A 24580-nucleotide genomic window follows, 5' to 3' on the forward strand; every position below is an offset into this window, starting at 1 on the left:
AATTAGAATTTTTTAAGGTTCAAAATAAAGACAAAACAGCAAACATGACATGGATTATGTGCACAAGACCTCATATCAACTAAGGCAGTCTATAAAATGCAGACATGCTTTTCTTGAAAACAAAAATACTTGATATTCACATAGTTCTGTTACCTTTTCCACCCCCAATTAGAATTACCCAGATATCTGAATATAAGTTTAGAGATATTTGTGGAAAGTAGTAGTCAAAATCTTAATAAATGGAGTCACTTAATGTAAATATTTTACAGGCATTTAAAAATGCACCATGTTAGAAGAGCAATTTTCCTAACCAAAACATTTCTTATATACTTGCACATTGATATGTGTATTTCTACAATTAAACTTATGAATTGGATAAAACTTACAGTACACAAATGTCTGCTGCATTTTTTAAAGAAAAATAGCATATTATTACAAGTATCAATCATTTGCAAAATTCAAAACTTACCAAGAAGGCTCGCTCCCAGCAAAGGGAGGTGTGGTAGCAAAGAGTTGTTCAATTTTGTAGGTCCTGTTGAATGCCCAGCAGCTGAGATGGGCAGCAGCGATTCTGCCATTGACATAACTGCTGTCCCACCAAGAGTTGAGACGGCAAGTGCTGCTACGGATGATGATGTGGTAGTGGTAGTAGTTGCCTGGGTTGAGGTTGCTATGGAAACCTCAGAATGGTTGGCAGCACGATCTGAAGGAGAGTGCAAAACACTTCTCAACAGATGGGGATTCAGGGCCATCAGTCCTGGGGCTGCTGTGACAGCTGGAAGGAGGAGGGGGTTTGAAGTAGTGTCATTGTTTGGAGGGCTTGTTAGAGGGTTTGTCAAAAGAGTTTCTGTCCTGTTACTAACTAATTGATTGCTATGCAAATGATCTGGCAGGGGCTGGATCTGTGTCACTGAAGGTGAAGGGTGGTTTTGCTGCTGTAATAAATCTGGCAGAGTTAAATTAAAAGATGTCAGTGGGAGCATGGTAGCTTGTGCCTGATTTTGAAATAAGGTAGCCAAAAGTTGAACAGGTTGCAGAGTCTGTCCAGCCATGTCCCCAGGGAGCAAAGTCAAAGCTGAATTTAAGGTTGGGTTCAGAATTCCCAAAGGGTTAACAGAGACTTCTCCCTTGCCATCTCCAGATGTAGGTAACATGTTCAGCATATTTTGGTTCAGGAGCTGTTGTTGGCTCATTGCTAAGGGGATGGACAGAGAGCCAAGCAGATTTGGGTTCAAAGGGTGGGTAAGATTACTACTTGTAGGAACAGCCTGTCCAAATTGAAAGGCTTGGTCCTGACCAATGAATGGAAGAGTGCTCCCCACAGGAATCTGACTATGCATTGCATTTCCAGCTGCTGTTGTAACTATAACTCCATCTTGCAGAACGGATGTTGTCTTGGTAATGGCAAGTTGGTTGGTACCAGCAATGGCCATGGATGCTGGCTGGCCAGAACTACCTGAAACCCACACAGACAGGTTAAAGATAAGTAAAATATTCTCAACTCTCGATGTTAGCATTCACAGTGAATGTAGGTCATATATCTATATTAACAATCCAGCACAATAACTAATAACACAAAGGAGATTAACTACTAGAAGGCCTCAAAAGCCAATTTAATTAACCATAAGATATAATCCAGATGTCCAAAATATGACAAAAAAAGGCTTGAAAATGGTTAGGTCTTCAATTCAATCATCATCAGTTGGGTACATGAATCAAAACCAAAATATTTCAAATAAAAAAGAAAACCTACAAATTTAATTAAATTGCTAGTTATTATATTAGATAACAACAATTTACATTGAAGGTTGTTCTAACAATTGCACGGGGCAGAAAGGCACGTTATTCTCCTTGTTTCCCCTTGTAGTAATGTACAGTTTATTCTGAGTGAAAAGGTTTTTTGCCAAATCTTCAAAAGAAAAAAAAAGTCACAGGAACAGACATTTCATTCAAATCAAAATTTTAGTTAAAAACTGAAAACTTAGCATTCCATTTGTAATTACAGAAGTTAAAAGCAAATTTCTCAACAAATTAGAACTTTTCTGTAAAAGCTTTATACTAAGATCATAGTAATTTGAAAATTTTATTTTGTAGGCTGTTTACTGGCTTTAACTTGTCCATTTCCTTTGTTTAATCCCAGGCAATTATCTTATTTTTTTATTTTAGTTATAGCTCCCAATCTACCCTTTTTCTCTCCTTTCATGCCCTTACATTTCCTGCTTTTTCATTGCAATGAGAAGTAGGCCTTTTTAGGTAGAATATTTCTGCACATCAGTGTTGCCATTTTACACGAAGGTCAGATGAGAAATAGAAGAGCACTTCCTTCTACTCTTTTTCTGCCCCACTTACAACTGACATACAGCCATGAATTAGTAGCTTCAGATCCTGGACAAAAACGGATTATTCAATAGAAAGCAATAACTAATTTATAATCTCAGATTGATGACCAAGGAGACTCAAAAATGTCAGGCATAAAATTTTGATAAAAGTTTAAAGACAAAGAATTCAATGTAACTGGTCATAATTATTTGAAATCTGGAACAAAGAGCATACTATTGATATACTACAGCAAACTTTGTTTAGTTGGCACAGAATTTGGGAATTTCAATAAAATATGCATCTGCCAGACTAAAAGCTCATCTTTAAATGTTTTGGATTAAAATAAATATTTCACTAACGTTTAAGCATAGTATCAAAGTAGTATATGATAATAAACTGTGTCCAATATATATGCATATGCTTCACTTAGTTTATGGCACGATTAATCTTTTTCAAATAAACAGTAGTTTGGCAGAGCAAAACTTGAATGTTGCTGAAAACACCGATACCAACACCAACAAGAGGAACATGGTTGATCGGATTACTCCAGATTCTCAACTATCACCCTTCATTCTCGTTTTTCAAGAATCTATTTAATTTAACTTGCCTTAAAAATATTCAAGGACTTTCTTCCTCAAAAGGTGGAAGTAGAGTTCCAAAGACTCTTGATCATCACAGGACTTCTTATCTCTGTGTTAAATGGGCGACACATTACTCACAAACAATGACACGGAATCCTAGATTCTTCGAGAAGTGGGCACATTTTTCCCACAAAGATGCTTCAGGATCCTCTATGTTTGAATCACAGTGACTTGTACACTTTTAAACTCCAGTGGACACGTACCAAGTCTGTCCAACCTTTCTTCATATGAAAACCTGGCCAGTTCTGGTGTCCGTTTATAAATCTTTTCAGATCAGCGTCCCAAGGATTTACATTTTTCAATACTATGGACAGCACTCCAAATATTCTTGCACCAATGCACTGAATAACTGAAGCTTAATCTTCTTACTTTTGAATTCAAATCCGTTCAAAATAAATTATAACATTCTACAAAACAAAACTCCAAAACAACTGTGGATGCTGGAATCAGAAGCAAAAACCAAAAAAAAAACAAATTGTTGAAAAAGCTCAGCAGGTCTAACAACATCTTTGGAGAGAGATCAGAACCAACATTTTGGCTCTAGTGACCCTTCTTCCAAAAGTGTTCTCTCTACAGGTGCTGCCAAATGATAACATTCTATTCGTTTTACTAATTACTTGCTGCAAACTCATGTTTTACATTTTATGCACTCGAACACCTAGACCTCTCTGTACCTTAAAGCTCTACAATCCCACATCCCCAGACATGCTTCCTTTTTATTTCTCTTGCCAAAAGGGACAATTTCACATTTTCTCATAATATACTTCGAGTTGCTAGATCTTTACTCATTTAGTTAACCTACCATATCCTTTCATGGCCTACTTACACCCTCTTCACACACTAGTTTCAGACTTAACTATCTGTCATCAGCAAATTTAGCAACTGTACTTTGGGTCTATTCATCCAAGTAACTGTCAAATGCCAAGCTTTAAACATAGGGTCACAGAGTGACAGATGCACAGCACGGAGTCAGACCCTTAGGTACAATTTGCTCATGACCGACCAGATATTCTAAATTAATCCCATTTGCCAGCATTTAGCCCTTATCCCTCTGATCTTTTCCTATTCATTTATCCATCCATGTGCCTTTCAAATGTTGTTATTGTATCAGCCTCCACCACTTCCGCTGGCAGCTCATTCCATACACGCACTACCCTCTGTGTGAAAATGTGCCCCATAGGTCTCTTAAATCTTTCCCCTCCCACTTAAACCTATGCCCTTGAGATTTAGACATGCCCCCCCCCACCCCAGGGAAAAGACTATGTCTATTTATCCTATTCATGCCTGTCATGATTTCATAAACTTCCATAATGTCACCCCTCTGCCTCTGATGCTCCAGGTAAAATAGACCCAGCCTATTCAGACACTCTCCATAGGTCAAATCCGCCAACTCTGGCAACATCCTTAGGAAAATCTTTTCTGAACCCTTCCAAGTTTCACAACATCTTTCCTATACCAGGGAAACCAGAATTACACACAGTATTCTACGATTGACCTACAGTCACATGACCTTCCAATTCCTATAATTCATATTCAACAACACTCCCCAGGACCTGACCATTAAGTCTACAAGTCCTTCTCTGGTTTGTCTTTCCAAAATGCAGCACCTCTCATTTAGGAGGAAAAAGTGAGGTCTGCGGATGCTGGAGTATCAGAGCTGAAAATGTGTTGCCAGAAAAGTGCAGCAGGTCAGGCAGCATCCAAGGAACAGGAGATTCAACGTTTCGGGCATAAGCCCTTCATCAGGAATGAGGAAAGTGTGTCCAGCAGGCTAAGATAAAAGGTAGGGAGGAGGGACTTGGGGGAGGGGCGATGGAGATGTGATAGGTGGAAGGAGGTCAAGGTGAGGGTGATAGGCTGGAGTGGGGTGGGGGCGCGGAGAGGTCAGGAAGAAGATTGCAGGTTAGGAAGGCGGTGCTGAGTTCGAGGGTTGGGATTGAGACAAGGTGGGGAAAGGGGAAATGAGGAAACTGGAGAAATCTGAGTTCATCCCTTGGGGTTGGAGGGTTCCCAGGCGGAAGATGAGGCGCGCTTCCTCCAACTGTCGTGTTGTTATGGTCTGGCGATGGAGGAGTCCAAAGACCTGCATGTCCTTGGGTGGAGTGGGAGGGGGAGTTAAAGTGTTGAGCCACAGGGTGGTTGGGTTGGTTGGTCCGGATGTCCCAGAGGTGTTCTATAAAACATTCCGCAAGTAGGCGGCCTGTCTCCCCAATATAGAGGAGGCCACATCGGGTGCAGCGGATGCAATAGATGATGTGTGTGGAGGTGCAGGTGAATTTGTGGTGGATATGGAAGGATCCCTTGGGGACTTGGAGAGAAGTAAGGGAGGTGGTGTGGGCGCAAATTTTGCATTTCTTGCGGTTGCAGGGGAAGGTGCCGGGAGTGGAGGTTGGGTTGGTGGGGGGGTGTGGACCTGACGAGGGAGTCACGGAGGGAGTGGTCTTTTCGGAAAGCTAATAGGGGAGGGGAGGGAAATATATCCCCAGTGGTGGGGTCCGTTTGGAGGTGGCGGAAATGACGGCGGATGATACGCTGTATATGGAGGTTGGTGAGGTGGTAGGTGAGAACCAGTGGGGTTCTGTCCTGGTGGCGATTGGAGGGGCGGGGCTCAAGGGCGGAGGAGTGGGAAGTGGAGGAGATGCAGTGGAGGGCATCGTCGGTCACGTCTGGAGGGAATCTGCGGTCCTTGAAGGAGGAGGCCATCTGGGCTGTGCGGTGTTGGAACTGGTCCTCCTGGGAGCAGATGCGGCGGAGACGAAGGAATTGGGAATATGGGATGGTGTTTTTACAGGGGGCAGGGTGAGAGGAGGTGTAGTCTAGGTAGCTGTGGGAGTCAGTCGGTTTATAGTAGATGTCCGTGTTGATTCAGTTGCCAGAGATAGAAATGGAAAGGTCTAGGAAGAAGAAGGAGTCGTCTGAGACGGTCCAGGTGAATTTGAGGTCGGGGTGGAAGGTGTTGGTAAAGTGGATGAACTGTTCAACCTCCTCGTGGGAGCACGAGGCAGCGCCGATACAGTCATCGATGGAGCGGAGGAAAAGGTGGGGGGTGGTGCCAGTGTAGTTGCGGAAGATGGATTGTTCCACATATCCTACGAAGAGGCAGGCATAGCTGGGGCCCATGCGGTTGCCCATGGCAATTCCTTTGGTTTGGAGGAAGTGGGAGGATTGAAAAGAGAAGTTGTTCAGGGTGAGGTCCAGTTCAGTCAGTCGAAGGAGGGTGTCAGTGGAAGGGTACTGGTTAGTACGGCAGGAAAGGAAGAAACGGAGGGCTTTGGGTCCTTCGTGATAGGGGATGGAGGTGTACAGGGACAGGATGTCCATCGTGAAGATAAGATCAGGGAAGCGAAAATCATGGAGGTGGTGGAGGGCGTGGGTGGTGTCCTGAATGTAGGTGGGGAGTTCTTGGACTAAGGGGGACAGGACCGTGTCGAGGTATGCAGAGATGAGTTCATTGGGGCAGGAGCAGGCTGAGACAATGGGTCGGCCGGGGCAGTCAGGTTTGTGTATTTTGGGCAGGAGGTAGAAACGGGCGGTGCGGGGTTGTAGGACTATGAGGTTGGAGGCGGTGGATGGGAGATCCCCTGAGGAGATGAGGTTATGGATGGTCTGGGAGATGATGGTTTGGTGGTGGGAGATGGGGTCATGGTCAAGGGGGCAGTAGGAGGTGGTGTCCGCGAGCTGGCGTTTGGCCTCAGCGGTGTAAAGGTCGGTGCGCCAAACTACTACCGCGCCTCCCTTGTCTGCCGGTTTAATGGTGAGGTTGGGGTTGGAGCAGAGGGAGTGGATGGCTGCACGTTCTGAGGGTGAGAGGGTTAATGTCGTGTCGGCAGTTGGCTATAAAGAGATCGAGGGCAGGTAAGAGGCCAGCACGGGGCGTCCAGGTGGATGGGGTGTGTTGGAGGCGGGAGAAGGGGTCGTCAGAGGGTGGGCGAGAGTCTTGGTTTAAAAAGTAGGCACGGAGGCGAAGGCGGCATTGGTTTAGAGGAAGTGGAAGGATTGGGAAGAGAAGTTGTTCAGGGTGAGGACCAGTTCAGTCAGTCCCCCACCTTTTCCTCTGCTGCATCGATGACTGTATCGGTGCTGCCTCGTGCTCCCACGAGGAGGTTGAACAGTTCATCCACTTTATCAACACCTTCCACACGGACCTCAAATTCACCTGGACCTCATCTTCTGCCTGGGAACCCTCCAACCACAAGGGATGAACTCAGATTTCTCCAGTTTCCTCATTTCCCCTCCCCCAACCTTGTCTTAGTCGAATCCCTCGAACCCGCCTTCCTAACCTGCAATCTTCTTCCTGACTCTCCGCCCCCCCAACCCACTCCAGTCTATCACCCTCACCTTGACCTCCTTCCACCTATCACATCTCCATCCCCCCTCCCCCAAGTCCCTCCTCCCTACCTTTTATCTTAGCCTGCTGGACACACTTTCCTCATTCCTGATGAAGGGCTTATGCCCGAAACGTTGAATCTCCTGTTTCTTGGATGCTGCCTGACTTGCTGCGCTTTTCCAGTAACACATTTTCAGCACCTCACATTTATCCAATTAAACTCCACCCACCAGTCCTCGACACATTGGCTCATCTGATCACGATCCTGTTGTATTCTTAGGTAACCTTCTTCGCTGTCCATTATACCTCCAATTTTGGTGTCACCTGCAAACTTATTAACCATACCTCCTGTGTTCACATCCAAATTATTTACAACAAATGAAGAAAAGCATTGGACTCAGTACCGATCCTTGTGGCACACCACTGGTCACAGGTCTCCAGTCTGAAAAGCAACTCTCCACCACCACCCTCTGTCTTCTATCTTTGATTAGGCTCTGTATCCAAATGGCTAGTTCTCCCTGGATTCCATGTGATCTAACCTTGCTGTCTATCAGGAGGAACCTTATTGAATGCCTTACTGAAGTTCACATAGATTCCAGCAATCGGAAGCAGCCAAAATGGAACCAAATAAATTCCAGAAGAACAGTACAGCAGTACTTCACAGGAGGCACCAAAGCACTGAAGATGTCACAGCAGGGGAGGAAACATCTGCAAATCAACTTCCGAGCTCGGCAAATGTACCCACAACCATGACAGCTGACACCCGAGCTACAAATCTTTACACAAACCTTTAACACCTATGGGTGAGAGAAGCTAAGACAAGCAAGGAAATGGGAATACTGGTGCCAACTGCCTCAATACTACCTATGAACAACTCTGATTCCTGCATGAATGCTGAAGAAATCAAATACTATCACAGTGCCAGATACAGACCACCAATCAACAACCCAGGGAAACAGTCAGACGAAACAGTCTCGGGATGATCCAGGTTATGATTACAGATGCATACAGCAGACTACACAGGTACAGATAAGAAATTGCATGCCAAAAATTGTTAATTTCAAAACAACCAATCAGAAGTGGATCGCGCCAATTGAACAGAACCATACACATGAAGAGAACGGCACTACAAGACAAAATGACAAGGCTAACCAGCAGCAGAGAAGACAACACGACAGGCACCTATGGTTAGAAACCTCTCCAACAGCCAGCTTATAAGCACAGAAAAAGCCATACTACTCAAGTACAACACAGGGATGCAAAAAGTACAGACTTCCCAGCTGCACTAGAATGTAAGCTCAAAACTAACGGACTAACCAAAGAGACACAGCAAGCAGACACATAAAAGTGTACCTTTATTAAGGAAAGGCAAACAAACAACCTCAACACCAAAGAGAAAGAAGCCCTAAAAACACTCAAAAATAACAAGAACAATCATAGTACCAGCAGACAAGGGCAGAGTGATGATCATCATGGACAAGACCAAATATATTCAGAAAGCAGAGCAACTACTTCAGATACTGACACCTTAGTACAGAGAGAGTTCAACCCCACGCCACAGCTAACCAATAGAATAAATAACACATTATGGAACCTTATAAAAAATTGGATTAATTACCAGCCTTGATCTACAATGATGAAATCAGAAAGCAACAACATTCCAAAATTTTATGGATTACCCAAAGTACACAAACCAGACATACCACTCAGAACCATTATGGCACAACCGCGAACGCCATTGCAAAAACTGGCAAAAGAACTCCAAGAAAAACTAAAACATTTTATCAGCGGATCCAACCACTGCATACAATCATTACAGAAATTCCTGGACAACATCAAGAACATAAACATAGACAAGGATGAAGCAATGGTCCCATTTGATGTAGTAGCACTGTTCACTTCAACTGACAAAACTCTAGCCAGAGAAATAACAACCAACCTCCTGGACAGGCAGAACAGAAAACACAACAGGGAACCTATCAACAAGGACTGCATACTCAAACTACTAGACCTTGATGACACACTACACATTCAACAACCAAATATATGAACACATCAATGGAACACCTATGGGCTCACCCATCTCTGGGCTCATAGCAGAAGCAGTGATGCATTGATTGGAACAAACAGCCCAACCACAAATCAAACCCAAACTCTGGATCAGATATGTCAATGACACTTTCGTAATCATTAAGCGAATAGAAAGCGAGAACACACATTGGATCATAAACACCATACTTACAGGGATCATATTTACAAGAGAGGAGGAAACCAATTACCAACTCCCATTCCTGGATGTATGGTACAAAGAACACAGAACAGAGAATTCACCACAAAAAGTGTACAGGAAAGCGACACATAGTGATTGCTCACACCTGAATTACAACAGCAATCAACCAAATGTGCACAAGTTACATTAGAGCCCTGTTCAAGAGGGCTACAACACACTGCAGCACTCCTGACCTATGAAGGAAAGAAGAATACCTCTACAGGATCTTCGCCAAAAATGGATATTCCCGCAACTTCATCCGCAGATGCCAAACAACGTAACAAGGACATGCCACAACCTAACTCACGAGCCACGCTACCTTACATAAAAAAAACATCTTGGAACTGACAGTCAGACTTCTCTAGCCACTAGGATCCATGACTGCCCATAAACAGACAGCTACATCAGACAACTACTCACCAGGACAAAAGACCCGATACACATCATGTGCAAGACGAACATAATTTACAAGATTCCATGCAACACTATGTAGGGCGAACAGGCAGACAACTAACAATCCGCATCCATGAACACCAACTAGCCACTACACGGCACGACCAGCTGTTCCTAGTAGCTATGCACACAGATGAAAGGGACCCTAAATTCAATTGGGACAATACAACAATCATGGGACAAGCTAAACAGAGGGCAGCCAGAGGAGCATGTCACTCACCCACAGACTCCATCAACAAGCAAGTTGACCTGGAAACAATATACTGGCCAGTACAATGAACAACCAGAACTGGCAAATGGAAGCAGCAGAAACGGAACCAAATAAATTCCAGAAGACAATACAGCAGCGCTTCACAAGAGGATCCAAAGCACTGAAGTTGTTACCTGTACAGGGGATGAAACGTCTGCAAATCAACTTCCCAGCTTGGTAATCATACCCACAACCATGACAACTGGCATCCAAATCTTTACACAAGCCTTATTCACATGGATCACATCCGCCACTCTGCCCTCATCAATTCTCTTTGTTAATTCTTCAAAAAACTCAATCAAGTTAGTGAGACATGATTTCCCAAACAGAAAGCTATGCTGACTCTGCCGATCAGTTTTTGCCTTTCCAAATACATGTCAATCTTGTCCCTCAGAACTCCCTACAACAAAATGGCTATCACTGATGTCTGGCCCACCAGTCTATAGTTTCCTGACTTGACCTTACCAATTTTCTTAAATATTGGCATCATGTTAGCCAACCTCCAGTCTTCTGGCACCTCACCTGTGGCCATCGATGCTAAAAATATCTCAGCAAGGGCCTAGTAATCACTTGCTCAGCTTCCCACAAAGTTCTCGGGTACATCTGATCAGGTCCCGGGGAACATGACATAGCAGCCCTTCAGCCCTCGATGTTGCACCGACCTGTGGAACCAGCCTGAAGCCTATCTATCCTACACTATTCCATTTTCATCCATATGATTATCCAATGATCATTTAAATCCCTTAAAGTTGGCGAGTCTACAACTGTTGCAGGCAGGGCGTTCCACATCCTTACTTCTTTGAGTAAAGAAACCACATCTGACATCTGCCCTTTATCTATCATCCCTCAATTTAAAGCTGTGTCCCCTTGTGCGAGCCATCAGTATACGAGGAAAAAGGCTCTCTGTTCACCCTGTCTAACCCTCTGATTATCTCACATGTTTCAATTAAGTCACCTCTCAACTTTCTTTTCTCTAATGAAAGCATCAAGTTCCTCAGCCTTTCCACATAAGACCTTCCCTCCACACCAGGCAACATCCTAGTAAAACCTCCTCTGAACCCTTTCCAATTCTAGTTGGTCTTATAAGCGATTAGAAGACATGGAGGAAAAAAAAGATAGGCTCCCCATGCATTAAGGTAATTGAAAAAATATACAAGTCTTGGATATAGTCTGACTGACTGCAGCAAACAGGTCTCTCCAGAAAATTGCAGTTTTGACCTCTTTATCAGAAGATTATCCTTGCTGCACTTTTAAGTGCAAAGCTTCCCCAGAATGATGGTAGGACTGATATATGAGGAGAGGTTGAATTAGTTAGGATTATTTTCGTTTTCAGAAGAATGAAGGAGGACTATCAAAACCTATACAAGGGAGCATGAAAAGGCCTTAACAGGTAGGATTAAGGAAAATCCCAAGACACTCTACACTTATGTGGGGAACAAGATGATGGCCAGAGTGTGGGTAGGGCCGTTCAGGGATTGTGGAGGGAACTTGTGCCTGGATTCAGAGGAGGTAGTGGAGGTCTTTAATGAATACTTTGCTTCAGTATCCTGAGTGTGACCTTGTCGTTTGAGATGATAGCATGAAACAGGCTGATATGCTTGAACAGGTTGATGTTGAGGAGGAGGATGTGGAGATTTTGAAAAACTTGAAGATAGGTAAGTCCCCTGGGTCAGACAGGATATGCTCATGGTTACTACAAGAAGCGAAGGAAGAGACTGCTGCATCTTTGCCCACAATCTCTGTGTCCGCAATGCCCACTGGAGTAGTACAGATGATTGGAGGGTGGCAAATGTTCTTCCCTTGCTCAAGAAAAGGAATAGGGATAATCCTGGGAATTACAGACCAGTTTTATGTCAGTCGTGGGCAAATTATTGGAGAGGATTCAAAGAAACAGGGTTTATGATTATTTGGAAAAGCATAGCTTGATTAGAGATTGTCTGCATGGCTTTGTGAGGGGCATGTCATGCCTCACAAGCCTTAATGAATTCTTTGAGGAAGTGACAAAACATATTAATGAAGGTAGAGCATATGGATTTTATCTGATAAATATGGACTTTAGCGAGGTGTTTGCGAAGGTTCCCCATGGTAGGCTCATTCAGAAAGTAAGGAGGCATGGGTTACAGGGAAATTTGGCTGCCTGGATACAGAATTGGCCCATAGAAACAGAGGGTGGTAGTGGATGGACAGTATTCAGCCTGGAGCTCAGTGATCAGCAGTGTTCTGCAAGGATCTGTTCTAGGACCTCTACTTTTTGTGATTTTTATAAATTACTTGGATGAGAAAGTGAAAGGGTGGGTTAGTAAGTTTGCCGATGACATGAAGGTTGGTGGAGTGGTGGATAGTGTGGATGGCTGTTGTAAATTGCAACGGGACATTGATAGGATGCAGAATTGGGCTAACAAGTGGCAGATGGAGTTCAACCTGGAAAAGCGTGAAACTATTCATTTTGGAAGGTCGAATTTGAATGCAGAATACAGGCTTAAAGGTAAGGTTCTTGACAGTGTGGAGGAACAGAGGGATCTTGTGATCCACATCGTAGATCACTGAAAGTTGCCACCCAAGTTGACAGGGTTGTTAAAGAGGGATATGGGGTGTTGGCTTCCATTAGGGGGATTTAGTTTAAGAGCTGTGAGGTTATGTTGCAGCTCTATACAGCCCTTCGAACACACTTGGAATATTGCATTCAGTTCTGATTGCCTCATGATAGGAATGACATGGAAACATGAGAGGGGATGCAGAGGAGATTTACTAGGTGCTGTCTGGATTGGAGGGCATGTCTTATGAAGAAAGGTTGAGGGAGACAGGGCTTTTCTCATTAGACCGAAGGAGGATGAGAGGTGACTTGACAGAAGGTTCAAAATGATGAGAGGCAGAGATAGAGTGAAAAGCCAGAGACTATTTTTCAGGGTGGAAAGAGCTATCACAAAGGGACATAATTTTAAGGTGATTGAAGGAAGGTTTAGGGGAGATGTCAGAGGTAGGTCCCTTACACAGAGTGGCAGGTGCATGGAATGCACTGCCAGTAGTGGTAGTAGAATCAAATACATTAGGAACATTTAAGCAACTCTTGAATAGGCACATGGATGATAGTAAAATGAAGGGTATGTAAGTTAGTTTAATCTGAGAGTAGGATAAAAGGTTGGCACAACATTGAGGGCTGAAGTGCTTGTGCTTGTTTTATGCTTAATTCTAGCAGGAGCACAAGGAGGAAGACTCTCCCAATGATAGCAGAGTCCAGAACTGGATGTCACAATCTAAGGATACAAGGTAAACCATTTCGGACTGAGAGGAGAAATTTCTGAACAGAGAGACCGGCAGGCCTGTGGAATTTGCTAATTTGAGCATGGGTTAGAGCACTTTAAGCAGCAGCAAGGAAATATTCAAACAAAACCTGCATTGTACATTGGAAATAGGAACATGGCAGGAGGATGGGACTAATTCAATCAAAAAGATGTTTTACAGGAAACTTAAAAAAAAGTGAGACAATGTCAGACTTAGAGAATATCCTATGGTTAGTCCATTTACTGGGCATAACGTAACATAATTGAAATTATCTGCATTAGTAGTTAAGTTCATAATTTCAAGGACCACAGATTCAGAAAATGGTGGCCCCGTTAGGTTTCTGTGAAAGGGCGAAATGCAACTCTTGTTCACCTTCTTGAGTGGTGTGGTTGCCAACAGGCCTACTGTACTCAATGAGCACACAGACAAGGCACTGCTGTTGATAGGTAGGTTGCATATAGTTTGAGCATAGGCAAAGGGATCCCTTTCCATTGGGATGAATCCAATCATAAATGTTGCAAAATAGTTTGCTACTGATGCATAAATCAAATATTTCTGAAGCCTGCTTCAAACTAAGCTGTGCAATCACACTTGATGGCAGATCGAACAGATGTGAATTTGGGATCATTCATAAGAACACAGTGACTTATGTCAACATAATTGCATTTGTTTAGCATGACACCTTTAATGCTTTTACCAGATACAAATACTAAATGGTTGATTTGGCCTCGATGTCTAGCAATTTCATTTCTCTGCCAATGTGATGACAGATACAAAATGTACAAGTCCCAGCGACTGGCTAATAAATAAAAATGCGTTTCTCTGGTTGTCTATAGCATAGAATGTAGAGCATACTCAACTTGCCTACAATTGTAAAATCCGCAAAAAAAGTCGGAGAGTCATAGAGATGTACAGCATGGAAATATTTGACATTTGCTTACACCTCCTGAACAGTCCCGAGTGATCTAACAGCTATGTTTAAAATAAATTTATCAGTAAAGCTGATCATTTTGCTCATTTATGCTTACTCAAAAGAACATTCATTCACATTCCTTGATTTTGCAAATAATGGGTCCTGCATATATCCAAGCCTTGCGCAACATGGGAAGTTTGAAGTTTGCAATACCTTATATCACAGCAATGCTTCATCCAATTAAGAGACAACTCATCACCACCCCTTTCATGTTATAAACTGCTTGAAATTTGCATCTTGCATTCATCTTGATCAGTGCAAGGCAAACAACTTTAGCAATATGTCTCATTTCACAGCAAAACTGTTTGAGCAGGTTGTGGAATGCATTTGTTAAGAATTATCATGTGCTGCTGTTCAATAACTTTGCGAAAAATCACAAAAACTTTTCTTACAAAGAGAAAAGGATTATGGTGGTTTAAAAATATTAAATGCGACTACATAACTACTTGCAAGACTACATATTTTGGCCGTGCTACCAGATCAGTGCCAAGATACAGCATCAAACTGATTAATCAATTCAACTGCAGCAAGCCTTTAAAGGCTACAAGCTTAATATACACAGCTATTGCTTAAAGCAATTTGATTCACTTAGCAAATAATATTTTAATGTTATTTACGTAACTAGAATATATTTTGATTAATCAGTTTAATTCTCTCAGATCAGTCCCTCAGCACTTGGTTTTGACCTTTTAGCATTAATATTTGTACATTACCTTTAAGTTGAAAATAAATTTCATTAATATTTATAACGACCTTGAATTAATACGTTGGGTTTAAAATGATATCAAAGTAACTAATAAGTAAGTGTAACTTAAAGTTCCTTAATGAAGATTACTCTGAATCAATTAAAAGCCTTTTTTATAGTGTATTTGCATGGCACAGACCGCCATTGCTTTGGGTATGTGCAGCCACAACAGAACTTACCAACTAAATTGCATGCCTGTGACAGCTTTCATTTTAAAATTATACGTGAAACTAAAAGGCTTTGAAAACTCCTAAACAGCCCAAATAATTAACTATTTGCCTTCAGTTTTTAGTTTTACACTGAATGACATTGTCTTTCACAATGGTAACGACATAAGTATCAATGTAAACTAGAATGTAATTATCACATTTGTATGGTATGGAAGCCAGAAGCACATCACATTTTCAGTTTTACTAAAAGCTCACCTTTTTAAAATATTGACCTGTAGCAAATAAAATATTCAATCTTTCCTTGTGAAGTTAGTGAATTTCATATCAATGAAAATTACCGTACTTATCCTGAAAACAACCATCTACCAGTGATAGTCATGGAGTTATAAAGATGTACAGCACAGAAACAGACCCTTCGATCCAACACGTCCATGCCGACCAGATATCCCAAACCAATCTAGTCCCATCTGCCAGCACCAGACCCATATCGCTCTAAACCTCTCCTATTTATATACATACAGGTTGAGCCCATTTGTTTAGAGTGCTTACATGATTCACGTGCTGTTCTTGGCTATTGTACAATTTAAAATTACAGTGTTCAATCTGTTATTTAAGTATTTAATGGTGAATTATGAAAAGTGCATAAATGAGCATTTCAATAATTGTTGCGACAATGATGCTTTGTTTCTAAAATCTGGTTAAACAAATGCATTTTATTTTTATACCAATGATATGTAAATTAGATGTAGTATAAAATCATTTGGGACTTGCAATAGGAACAATATCAGCCCTATCAGAGTTTGGGTTTCAACCTATCTGAATCTGATCTTCAAGCTTCCCCTTGAATTGCTTTCAATTATATGATCACATGACAATACAACTAAAGATAGCTGTAATAAGGTCATATGTTTCAGAAAAATGATCTTTGAAGTGGGGAGTCCAGAATTAAAGGGCACAGGTTTAGGGTGAGAGGGGAAAGATATAAAAGAGACCTAAGGAGCAACTTTTTCACGCAGAGGGTGGTACGTGTATGGAATGAGCTGCCAGAGGGGGTGGCAGAGTCTGGTACAATTACAACATTTAAAAGGCATCTGGATGGGTATATGAATAGGAAGAGTTTGGTGGGATATGAGCTGGGTGTTGGCAGGTGGGACTAGATTGTGTAGGGATAGCTGGTTGGCATGGATGAGTTGGACTGAAGGGTCAGTTTCCGTGCTGTACATCTGCATTCTGCAGTATATTCTAATATTTCTGAAATAGGGCATTTGATGTAAATTACTAAAATATCCTACACATTAAAAGTACTTTCAATTATATTTGCAATGATCCAGAAAAAAATAATTTCTGTACACACTTGTTCTTTTTGATGTATTTCTGAATTAATTGGGGAGGAAGCTATTTGCTTATAGTTTTAGTTATTCTCTACCAATAGCATGGAGATTAAAAAATTGCTCAAGTTACATTAATGAACATGGTGATCCCTTAACAAAATCAATGAAACCTGGACTAAATTTAGAAATCACAAAATTAAAGACTATCCCTTTCACATGATCTGACTCCAACCTTAGATAATCTGCCTTTTAAAACACTTATGAAAAATCTCAACTCGAAACTTAATTATTCCAATATAATAAATAAAAATAAGCACTCCAAATGTTGATCTCAAATAAAAGATGCAAGCAGAAAATGGCAGACTATACCAATGTTGTCTTGGTTGGCCTTCAACCTTAAATAAATTTGGATTCACCTAAAACTGTCACTCATATCTTAACTTACACCAAATCACATTCACCTATCATTCTTAATCGTTGACTGACTGGTTCGTGGTCCTATAATATCTTAATATTAAAATTTTCATCCTTGTTTTCAAATTGCTTTTTTATCTCATCCTCCATTTTCTATGCCTATTATCAGCATTAAAAGTTGTCAAGATATCTGTGGATCTCCAAATCTGTATCCTCAATTTTAATTGCTCCACCACCAGCTGTGTTTTCATCTAATTAGGTTTTAAGCTTTTGAAATTCTGCTCCTAAACCTTTCCCATATCTCTGATCTTGGTGAAACTGGATTCAATCTATCCGACTTTTGCAGTCAGCATGTCAATGTTTTAAAATCAAGTTAAATGGTGCTCATATAACAAAGATTTACCTCACAACGAAATATTTGTTTGCTCTTGAATGTGTTTTGTCCTTGGATTTTATTTAGCCCAAAACAACATTTTGATGTGGCATAGTGCTTTAAGTTCTAACATTGAATGTCACACCGATTCCAAATGAATATCGCAGCACTTGCATACCAAACACCATTACAGTGTACTAATTTCAATGTGACATTTCTGAAAACCTATAGGCAACAGTGCTCTAACTAAGCCTCTGACAACACTTGCCTCATTGGCAACAATTAATGTTTCCTTCCACAAGTTAGTTGTACAAAAATCGAATAAGCAGTATGCCTCAAATTTTTCCAAATAACATACGTCACTGGGGTTGTATTCTTTTTTTGTCAGCAACCTGTACTATTCAAGAATTTGTGAAAGAGTTCGAATGCATTTGCCAATTGTGTGGTGGGATACGTATTAAGCTAAAAAAAAGAGTCAAGAGCTACCCAGCACGTAACACTTTTGAAAGGGTTACTTTGTTAAGCATTGCTGTGACAATGATATGTACACATCAGTTATCATCACTAGTAGATTATGCATCAGAATCAAAAAGACAAATGTTTACAACGAAGATAGAAGATATTCCTGAAATAAAGGGTTGCTTAATTTAGGAAATCATTTTTTCTCCATACTATGTTTTAGGAAGGGTATTATTAAACTGGAGAGGGTTCAGAAAAGACTTACCAAGGCATTGCCAAAAATGGAGGGTTTGAGAAACAAAAATAGACTGGAATGGCTGGGAGCGAAGGAGGTTGAGGGGATGACCGTATTGAACTTTATAAAATCACGAGGGGCATAAACAAGGTGAATGACAAGGATCTTTTCTGCTGGTGAGGGGGTGGGGACCCCAAAAGAAGGGGTTATAATTTTAAGATGAGAAGAGAAAGATTTAAATAGGACAAGAGGGGCATTTTTTTTAAAAAAACAGAGAAAGTGGTGGGTGCAGGTACAGTTACAAAGTTGAAAAGACATTTAGCTAAGTTCATGAATAGGAAAGGTGTGGAGGAATATGGGCAGAGCAGGGAAGTGGGACTAGTTTAGCTTGGGAACATGATTGGCATGGACCGTTGGACCAAAGGATCTGTTTTCAGGCTCCATGACTACAAAAACATATACAAACATGCACACACACAAGCCATTTGGCCCAGTGTCCCTGCCAGCAACTTCCAGGAAAAGCTAATCGAGTTCCATGCCTCCTAACATTTTCACCCATAAGCCTGTTGTTCTTTCCCTTTAATTATTCAACTTCCTTTTGAAAGTCACAAATGAACATACAAATATTTAAACCTCTTGGCTGTGCATTCCAGACAGGAAGCATTTGCTGCAATAATGAAAAAAAAACTTTTCCACTATCTTGATTTCCTTTGCCAAGCTTAAGTTGGTGTCCATTGTTCTCAACCTTTCTGCTATGTTCTGCGATCTGCACATGAAGTCCACGAGGCAGTGAAAATACCAGCTTGAGTTAACAGTGAGTGCAAACAAATCATCTGCACTGCGTATTAAAATGTTGAGAATAATTTAATTTTAGAATTGGTTGAGATCACAATCAGCTCCACCAGAAACTTCTGATGTCATTAATAACATTAACACATGCAAAACAAAAAAAAACTGATTTTTCACAATCTTTAACAATCTTTATTTTGTTAGATTCAAGTAAACATCACTTATGTTAACCTCAAGTAAAAAACCCATTATGGCAGACTTATAAAACTTACTAAATAAACTCATTCGTTAAGCTTTATGTTACAATACACCATCTATAGAAAGATATAGATAGCATCATGACATTTTAATTAATATTATGTCTTTCAACTGAATCCTAAATCTGATGAAGTAGTTAGTGTTTTTGTGTTTTAAATCTTCACACTTATGAAACAGGATTTGTGTTATATACGACAGAAACAGAATGCATATAGGAGGAATGAATAGTTGACACAATGAACAAACTGCATTATTTTGATCTTACTTAAACCCAATATGTATCCATAGATAAATAATCCAGGATATTTCAGGAATTATTATTTCAGTCTAAGCCTAGTACTAAGGTTACAATAACTCCTTCAGTTTAGATTCTTTGATCACCTCTAGTCAGCACACATATTCTTTTTTGTTAAACAGGCATGCTACAGAAGACATTACTAGACAGAAAGAAACTTTCCTTCTAGCTTCCATAGATGAACAGAGAATTTTATCATCATCCATTTACAAATCCATAATTTAAATTTAGCCCCTGCTTTGGGAGGTGAAAGGATAATACACCACAATGTTTATGGGCTATGTATAAAATGTAACAAAAGTAGAAAACGATGAAACGAACGTAAAAAAAACAAGATTCTTGAGAGGTATGAACCATCTAACAATGATACAAGTTTGTTTCAGCAACACTTCACGTTGAACACAGTCTCCCTTCTTTTGTTTTGCATAAAGATTACATGTGTTTTTCAGATTTTTGCTTTGGTTAAAATTATTTATTTAACTGGAATGAGGGGAAAGGAAAGTGGATCCTGTGCCTACAATACTCAAGCATACCTCCTGACAGGTTGACCAAAGAACAACGTTGCCGTCTGTGGAGATGTCCATGGGATGGACCATCCTGCCCTCCTGACAAAGGATAGCGTTGACGAGGGCAAGAAAATGGAGGAAAAAGGTGTTACAAAACAAACTATACTTAAACATGAAATAGTGATTAATTCCATAACAAAGGAAAAACATTTCCTTTTATTTAGTGGAATTATTACATCTCCTGTCATGCAGTTGTAATTTAACCAAGTCCAATTTAACCACTGTTGGTAAATGAAGTAGACGTTATGTTTCTCAACATTGCCAGTTTTAGCGCAGCCTTTTTTGTACAGCTGCCTGAAGCTAGAAACCTGGGACATGCAGATGTCTGTTATTTCACCACATTGTATACAATCTTTCTTTAATGTAATCCAGTCAACTTGCAAACTATCTGAAACAAATTCCCAAAACAATCTGGCCTATTTGAGCAAGAATGCTGCAAATAAAGAAATCATGCAGCTACCGAGCAAACTCGTCAGAATGTAGTCATGCTTCCCAGAATACAGTAAGCTGAATCTGCCAACAAAACAACATATGCTTCACAATGCTTGGCAGAATATTCAGTTGGTACACAAGTCATCTGCGTTTTCATTTTTTAAAAAAAGGATAGAATTGACATTTAAAATTTACATTTCTTTTCAATGCACAAATTATTATTTAAAGATCAAGGCCAGTATGAGAATAATTTTTGTACTATGTATTTGTGGAAGACACTTTGTCAAACAGGTTTCCAACTCCAAATGATTTTCAAGTCTAGAAAAGGTGAATTCAATTCTTCAACGAAAACAAGAATATTTCTGATCAACAAACTGAAGTATGTCCATATTTCTGATTTATTTTCCTCCTCAAAAATCATACTAAGGGGAGGAAGGTAATCTGCCTAATGTTTCACATACCATTTCAGGTAGGATTACAAAAAAAAGCTTCCAACTCATATTTCTGTCAGGAGGTGGCCAAGATATATAGTAACAAAATGAGGAGAAATGACAGTCACTTAAGCACCAAGAGGACGGAATATTAATGTTAATCTTGAAATAACCACTTAAATTATACATAAATTATGCTGGAACTAACCTAAGTATTTGGTTACTTGCATTTTTCAGTGAAAGAGAAATCTTTGAACTGATAACATACAAGAATAAAACCTGCTTTATGAATATACCTGCTACATTTTGTAATTTATAGAACAGTACTCAATGGAATCTTATAATATGCACCACAATCCTCGTGATAAAATTGCAAAATACTTACTAAAAATCTTACAAGTACCTAAAATTGATGTTTGAAAGTAAATCGCAAGACAATGTATTAGTGAAAAGTTCATCACTGTAAAACCATACCTGTGTCAGCACTGGTTTGGCTACAAATGCCACTGCTGTTTGGTACCATTGCTGCTGAAGAGGCTGCAATTCTTGAATGGTGGTTAGAATGCAAATTATTTCCCAAAGTCATTGCAGACTGATGAAGCAGCCCACAATTTCCATTACCATGGAGCTGTCCAACTAACCCAACAAATTGATTGTTTGGGCCCTGACAATTGTGGATTAAATTAGTACTTGTATTTTGGCAAGAAATACCTTCCCCTCTTGTTAAATTTTGAGCTGATAGGTTATGAATGGAACCTGAGTTCAGACTGGTATTTGAGAAGCTATGTTGGTTGGAGGAACCAGAAATACCTGTAGTGGAACTACCACAACTAGTGCTGCTATTGCCACTTATTTGAGAACTTTGCGAACTCATTGACTGAAGTAATTGAGACATGGTATTATTCATGGTTAAGGATGAATTTTGTCCTTGTTTCCTTACAGAGTCAATCACAGACTTTGGGACTCCAGAGCTGCCCATCTGAGACTGTTTTAACATACTCAATACTGTAGGAGTTCCTTGTTTCCGTTTCCTTAAAGGATCCTTTTGCTGTGCCATGAGCTTGTCTCTCAGAGCCGCACGTCCACTCTGACCTTCATTAATGGGAAGAAGCATGTTGGCAGCTGGAGGAAACATGGTATTTAAAGTGCTATGTCCTTCACTATTGCCACCACTGCCAACTCCACCACCACTGTTACTACCAGACAGTTTGTTTTGATTCGCTAGCTGTGCTTTGGCTGCTGCTGAAAGTAAACTACTTGCTGGAAATGAGGCAGCATTATGCTGGTTCAAAATTTGATTTAAGGGCATTCCAAGCAAACCTGGCTGACCCTTCTGCTGTGGTACATTTCCAACAGATACAGATGGAAACAAAGGATTACTTTGAGGATTCAGAACATTGTTCATTCCAACCAATAATGGATTAGGAATATCTTTATATTGATGAAAAAGCCCTTCAGGCTTGGTGGATGGACTGGATGGCATGGATGGTCGTGGAGAACCCATAGATGACCTTGGAGACCTTGGAGGAACCTTTATTCCACTGCAGCTTGACTGAGGACCTGCAGGTGGCATCATTAAACTTCCATGATCAGATGATGTAGAAGACGACCTCGACCTCTGTGGTGATGCCTCAATTCTTCCCATTACAGGTCCCATCATGTGTACAGGTGAGGCGACAGGTGCAGGAGATACAGATGTGGATGTTGAATGTTGGACCCGTGGGACATGGGTTCCATGGTTTACAGGGCCAGGTTTGACTGTTGGCAATGGTAGGTTGCTTGGCAAAGGGACAACAGCAGGAGGCATGTTTACATTCATCATAGGTACCTGAGAGTGCATGGTTGTTGGGAAGTTAGATGTGCTCATAAGTACTGGGTTAGGTTTACTTGGTATGGGGTCAAGGATGCCTAATGGATCCTTTTCAGAGGGTAATGGCTTTTTCTGGAGAGCACATGATGTTGAGGCTCCTTGGGGAGGTTTGTGAAACATAATTCTTGGCATATCAACATTTGATGAATAATTGCAAGAGGGCGTTTTCATGACAGGACTTTTTGTAGTCATTGTTGGTGAAAGAGGTATAGAAGTCCTACCGGCCATAGCACAGGATGGGTGGGATGAAGAATTTTGCATCAGAACCGTTGGTGGGGAATGGGGTATTCTATTGATGTGAACAGGACTGGAGTTTGGCCCAGCATGAAATCCTGGATTATTTCTCGTAAACACATCAGGACTTCCCACTGTATCAGTCCTAGGAGATATAGAACCATCACCATAGATTTGTGATCCTGAAGATGCTGGGCTGGATAGACCACCATGGTTTCCACGGTATGGAGACTTCTGCCCTTGATCACTGCTACCCAGTCTCTGCCTGGAATAACCATGAAGCTCCTGCTGGGGACTTCCACATAATTCCTGTTGATAGAGTCGTGTCACAGCATTTGGACCTCCTGTCATCAATTTAGGCAGAAACGTATTCTTGTAGTCTGGCACTGTAGAATTTACCATTGCTTCTTGTGATTTATTCCTCATTGCTCTTGGTGTTGTCGCCCGTGACTGTACCATCGGAGTTCCACCTTTTTAAAAAAAAAGGCTGGTGAATTGCATAGAACAACAATTTTCACAGGAAGAAAATTCAACCAAGAATTGCAGTCCACCTTCACCACATTGCAATCCTTACTTAGGATAACATAATGCTTTTTTGTCCTGAAAAGCAATTGTATTTTTATAATCCTAATGAGCCAACTCCCTTTCAAGAAAAAGTATTTGGCTCTTGAATAATTCACCCATTCTAGGAATATACTACAGCAAAGTGGATGCAGGAGAAGTGATACAATTAACTGCAGTGAATGAGGTTTAATTCAGGGGGTTTTAGGAATACAGAAAACTAGCTAGGATTTTCACTCAGGATTGTTGGACAACAATTCTGATTTGAAGTTTGGTGCACACATACCAGCTCAGGACATAATTGGATCTGGCTGTGATAACATTTTGTTGTGTTCATTCAGAGGGCACAAGCACTGCTGCTAAGACCAACTTGTGTTGTTCATTTCCACTAGTTTTGAGAAGGTGACGGTGAGGTGATTTGGGGCGGGGGGGGGGGGGGGGGGGTTGTTGAAATTAGTAGAGAGTTCAAGGTTTATCACATCAGACAGAAACAGGAATAGCCATTTGGTCCTTGGACTCAGCAACTGGCAGCACTTCCATGCTTTTGTATTTGTGGAGTTGAGATTTGGGCAGTGCTGTTGAAGGTGGCTTGGTCAGTTGTTGCAGTGCATTTTGTAGACTGCATAAACTAATGTCACTGCCTACAATGGAGAGAATGGCAGTGTGAGGTGGCGGTTGGGAGGGTTAATCTCTCAGGCCCATCAAGAATACTCCATTACACCATGACTTGCATCTTGCAGATGGTGAGCTTGCTGTTAGGAAAGAGGAAGGTGTACTATCAGGTCAGAATTCTCACTAGTACTTGGATAGTCCATTGAAATTTATTACACAGGAAACAAATGAACAAGGTCACTTGATTGAGGAACTGGATGGCCACTTTTGCTGCTTCTTGTTGAATAATAA

At 40.9% G+C, this 24580-nt stretch overlaps 1 protein-coding gene across 7 annotated transcripts in view; it reads right to left on the minus strand.

Moving 5' to 3' along the window:
* Positions 1-24580, minus strand: part of mbd6 (methyl-CpG binding domain protein 6) — a 234425-nt gene that overhangs the window by 54841 nt on the left and 155004 nt on the right. For 4 of the 7 annotated variants that reach the window (XR_009644846.1, XM_060827098.1, XM_060827096.1 and 1 more), the window contains exons 5-7: positions 21487-23586; positions 20117-20188; positions 470-1456 (exon numbers count right to left, since the gene is read on the minus strand). Coding sequence is in view for 6 of the 7 variants with exons in the window: in XM_060827098.1 (XP_060683081.1) it covers positions 470-1456; positions 20117-20188; positions 21487-23586 (3159 nt within the window). In the remaining variant the exon portion in view is untranslated. The remainder of the gene's footprint in view (positions 1-469; positions 1457-20116; positions 20189-21486; positions 23587-24580) is intronic. The other 3 variants (XM_060827100.1, XM_060827099.1, XM_060827102.1) reach the window with 2 other exon arrangements.

The sequence above is a fragment of the Hemiscyllium ocellatum genome, chromosome 7 (genome assembly GCF_020745735.1).
Source record: "Hemiscyllium ocellatum isolate sHemOce1 chromosome 7, sHemOce1.pat.X.cur, whole genome shotgun sequence".
Taxonomy (NCBI): domain Eukaryota; kingdom Metazoa; phylum Chordata; class Chondrichthyes; order Orectolobiformes; family Hemiscylliidae; genus Hemiscyllium; species Hemiscyllium ocellatum.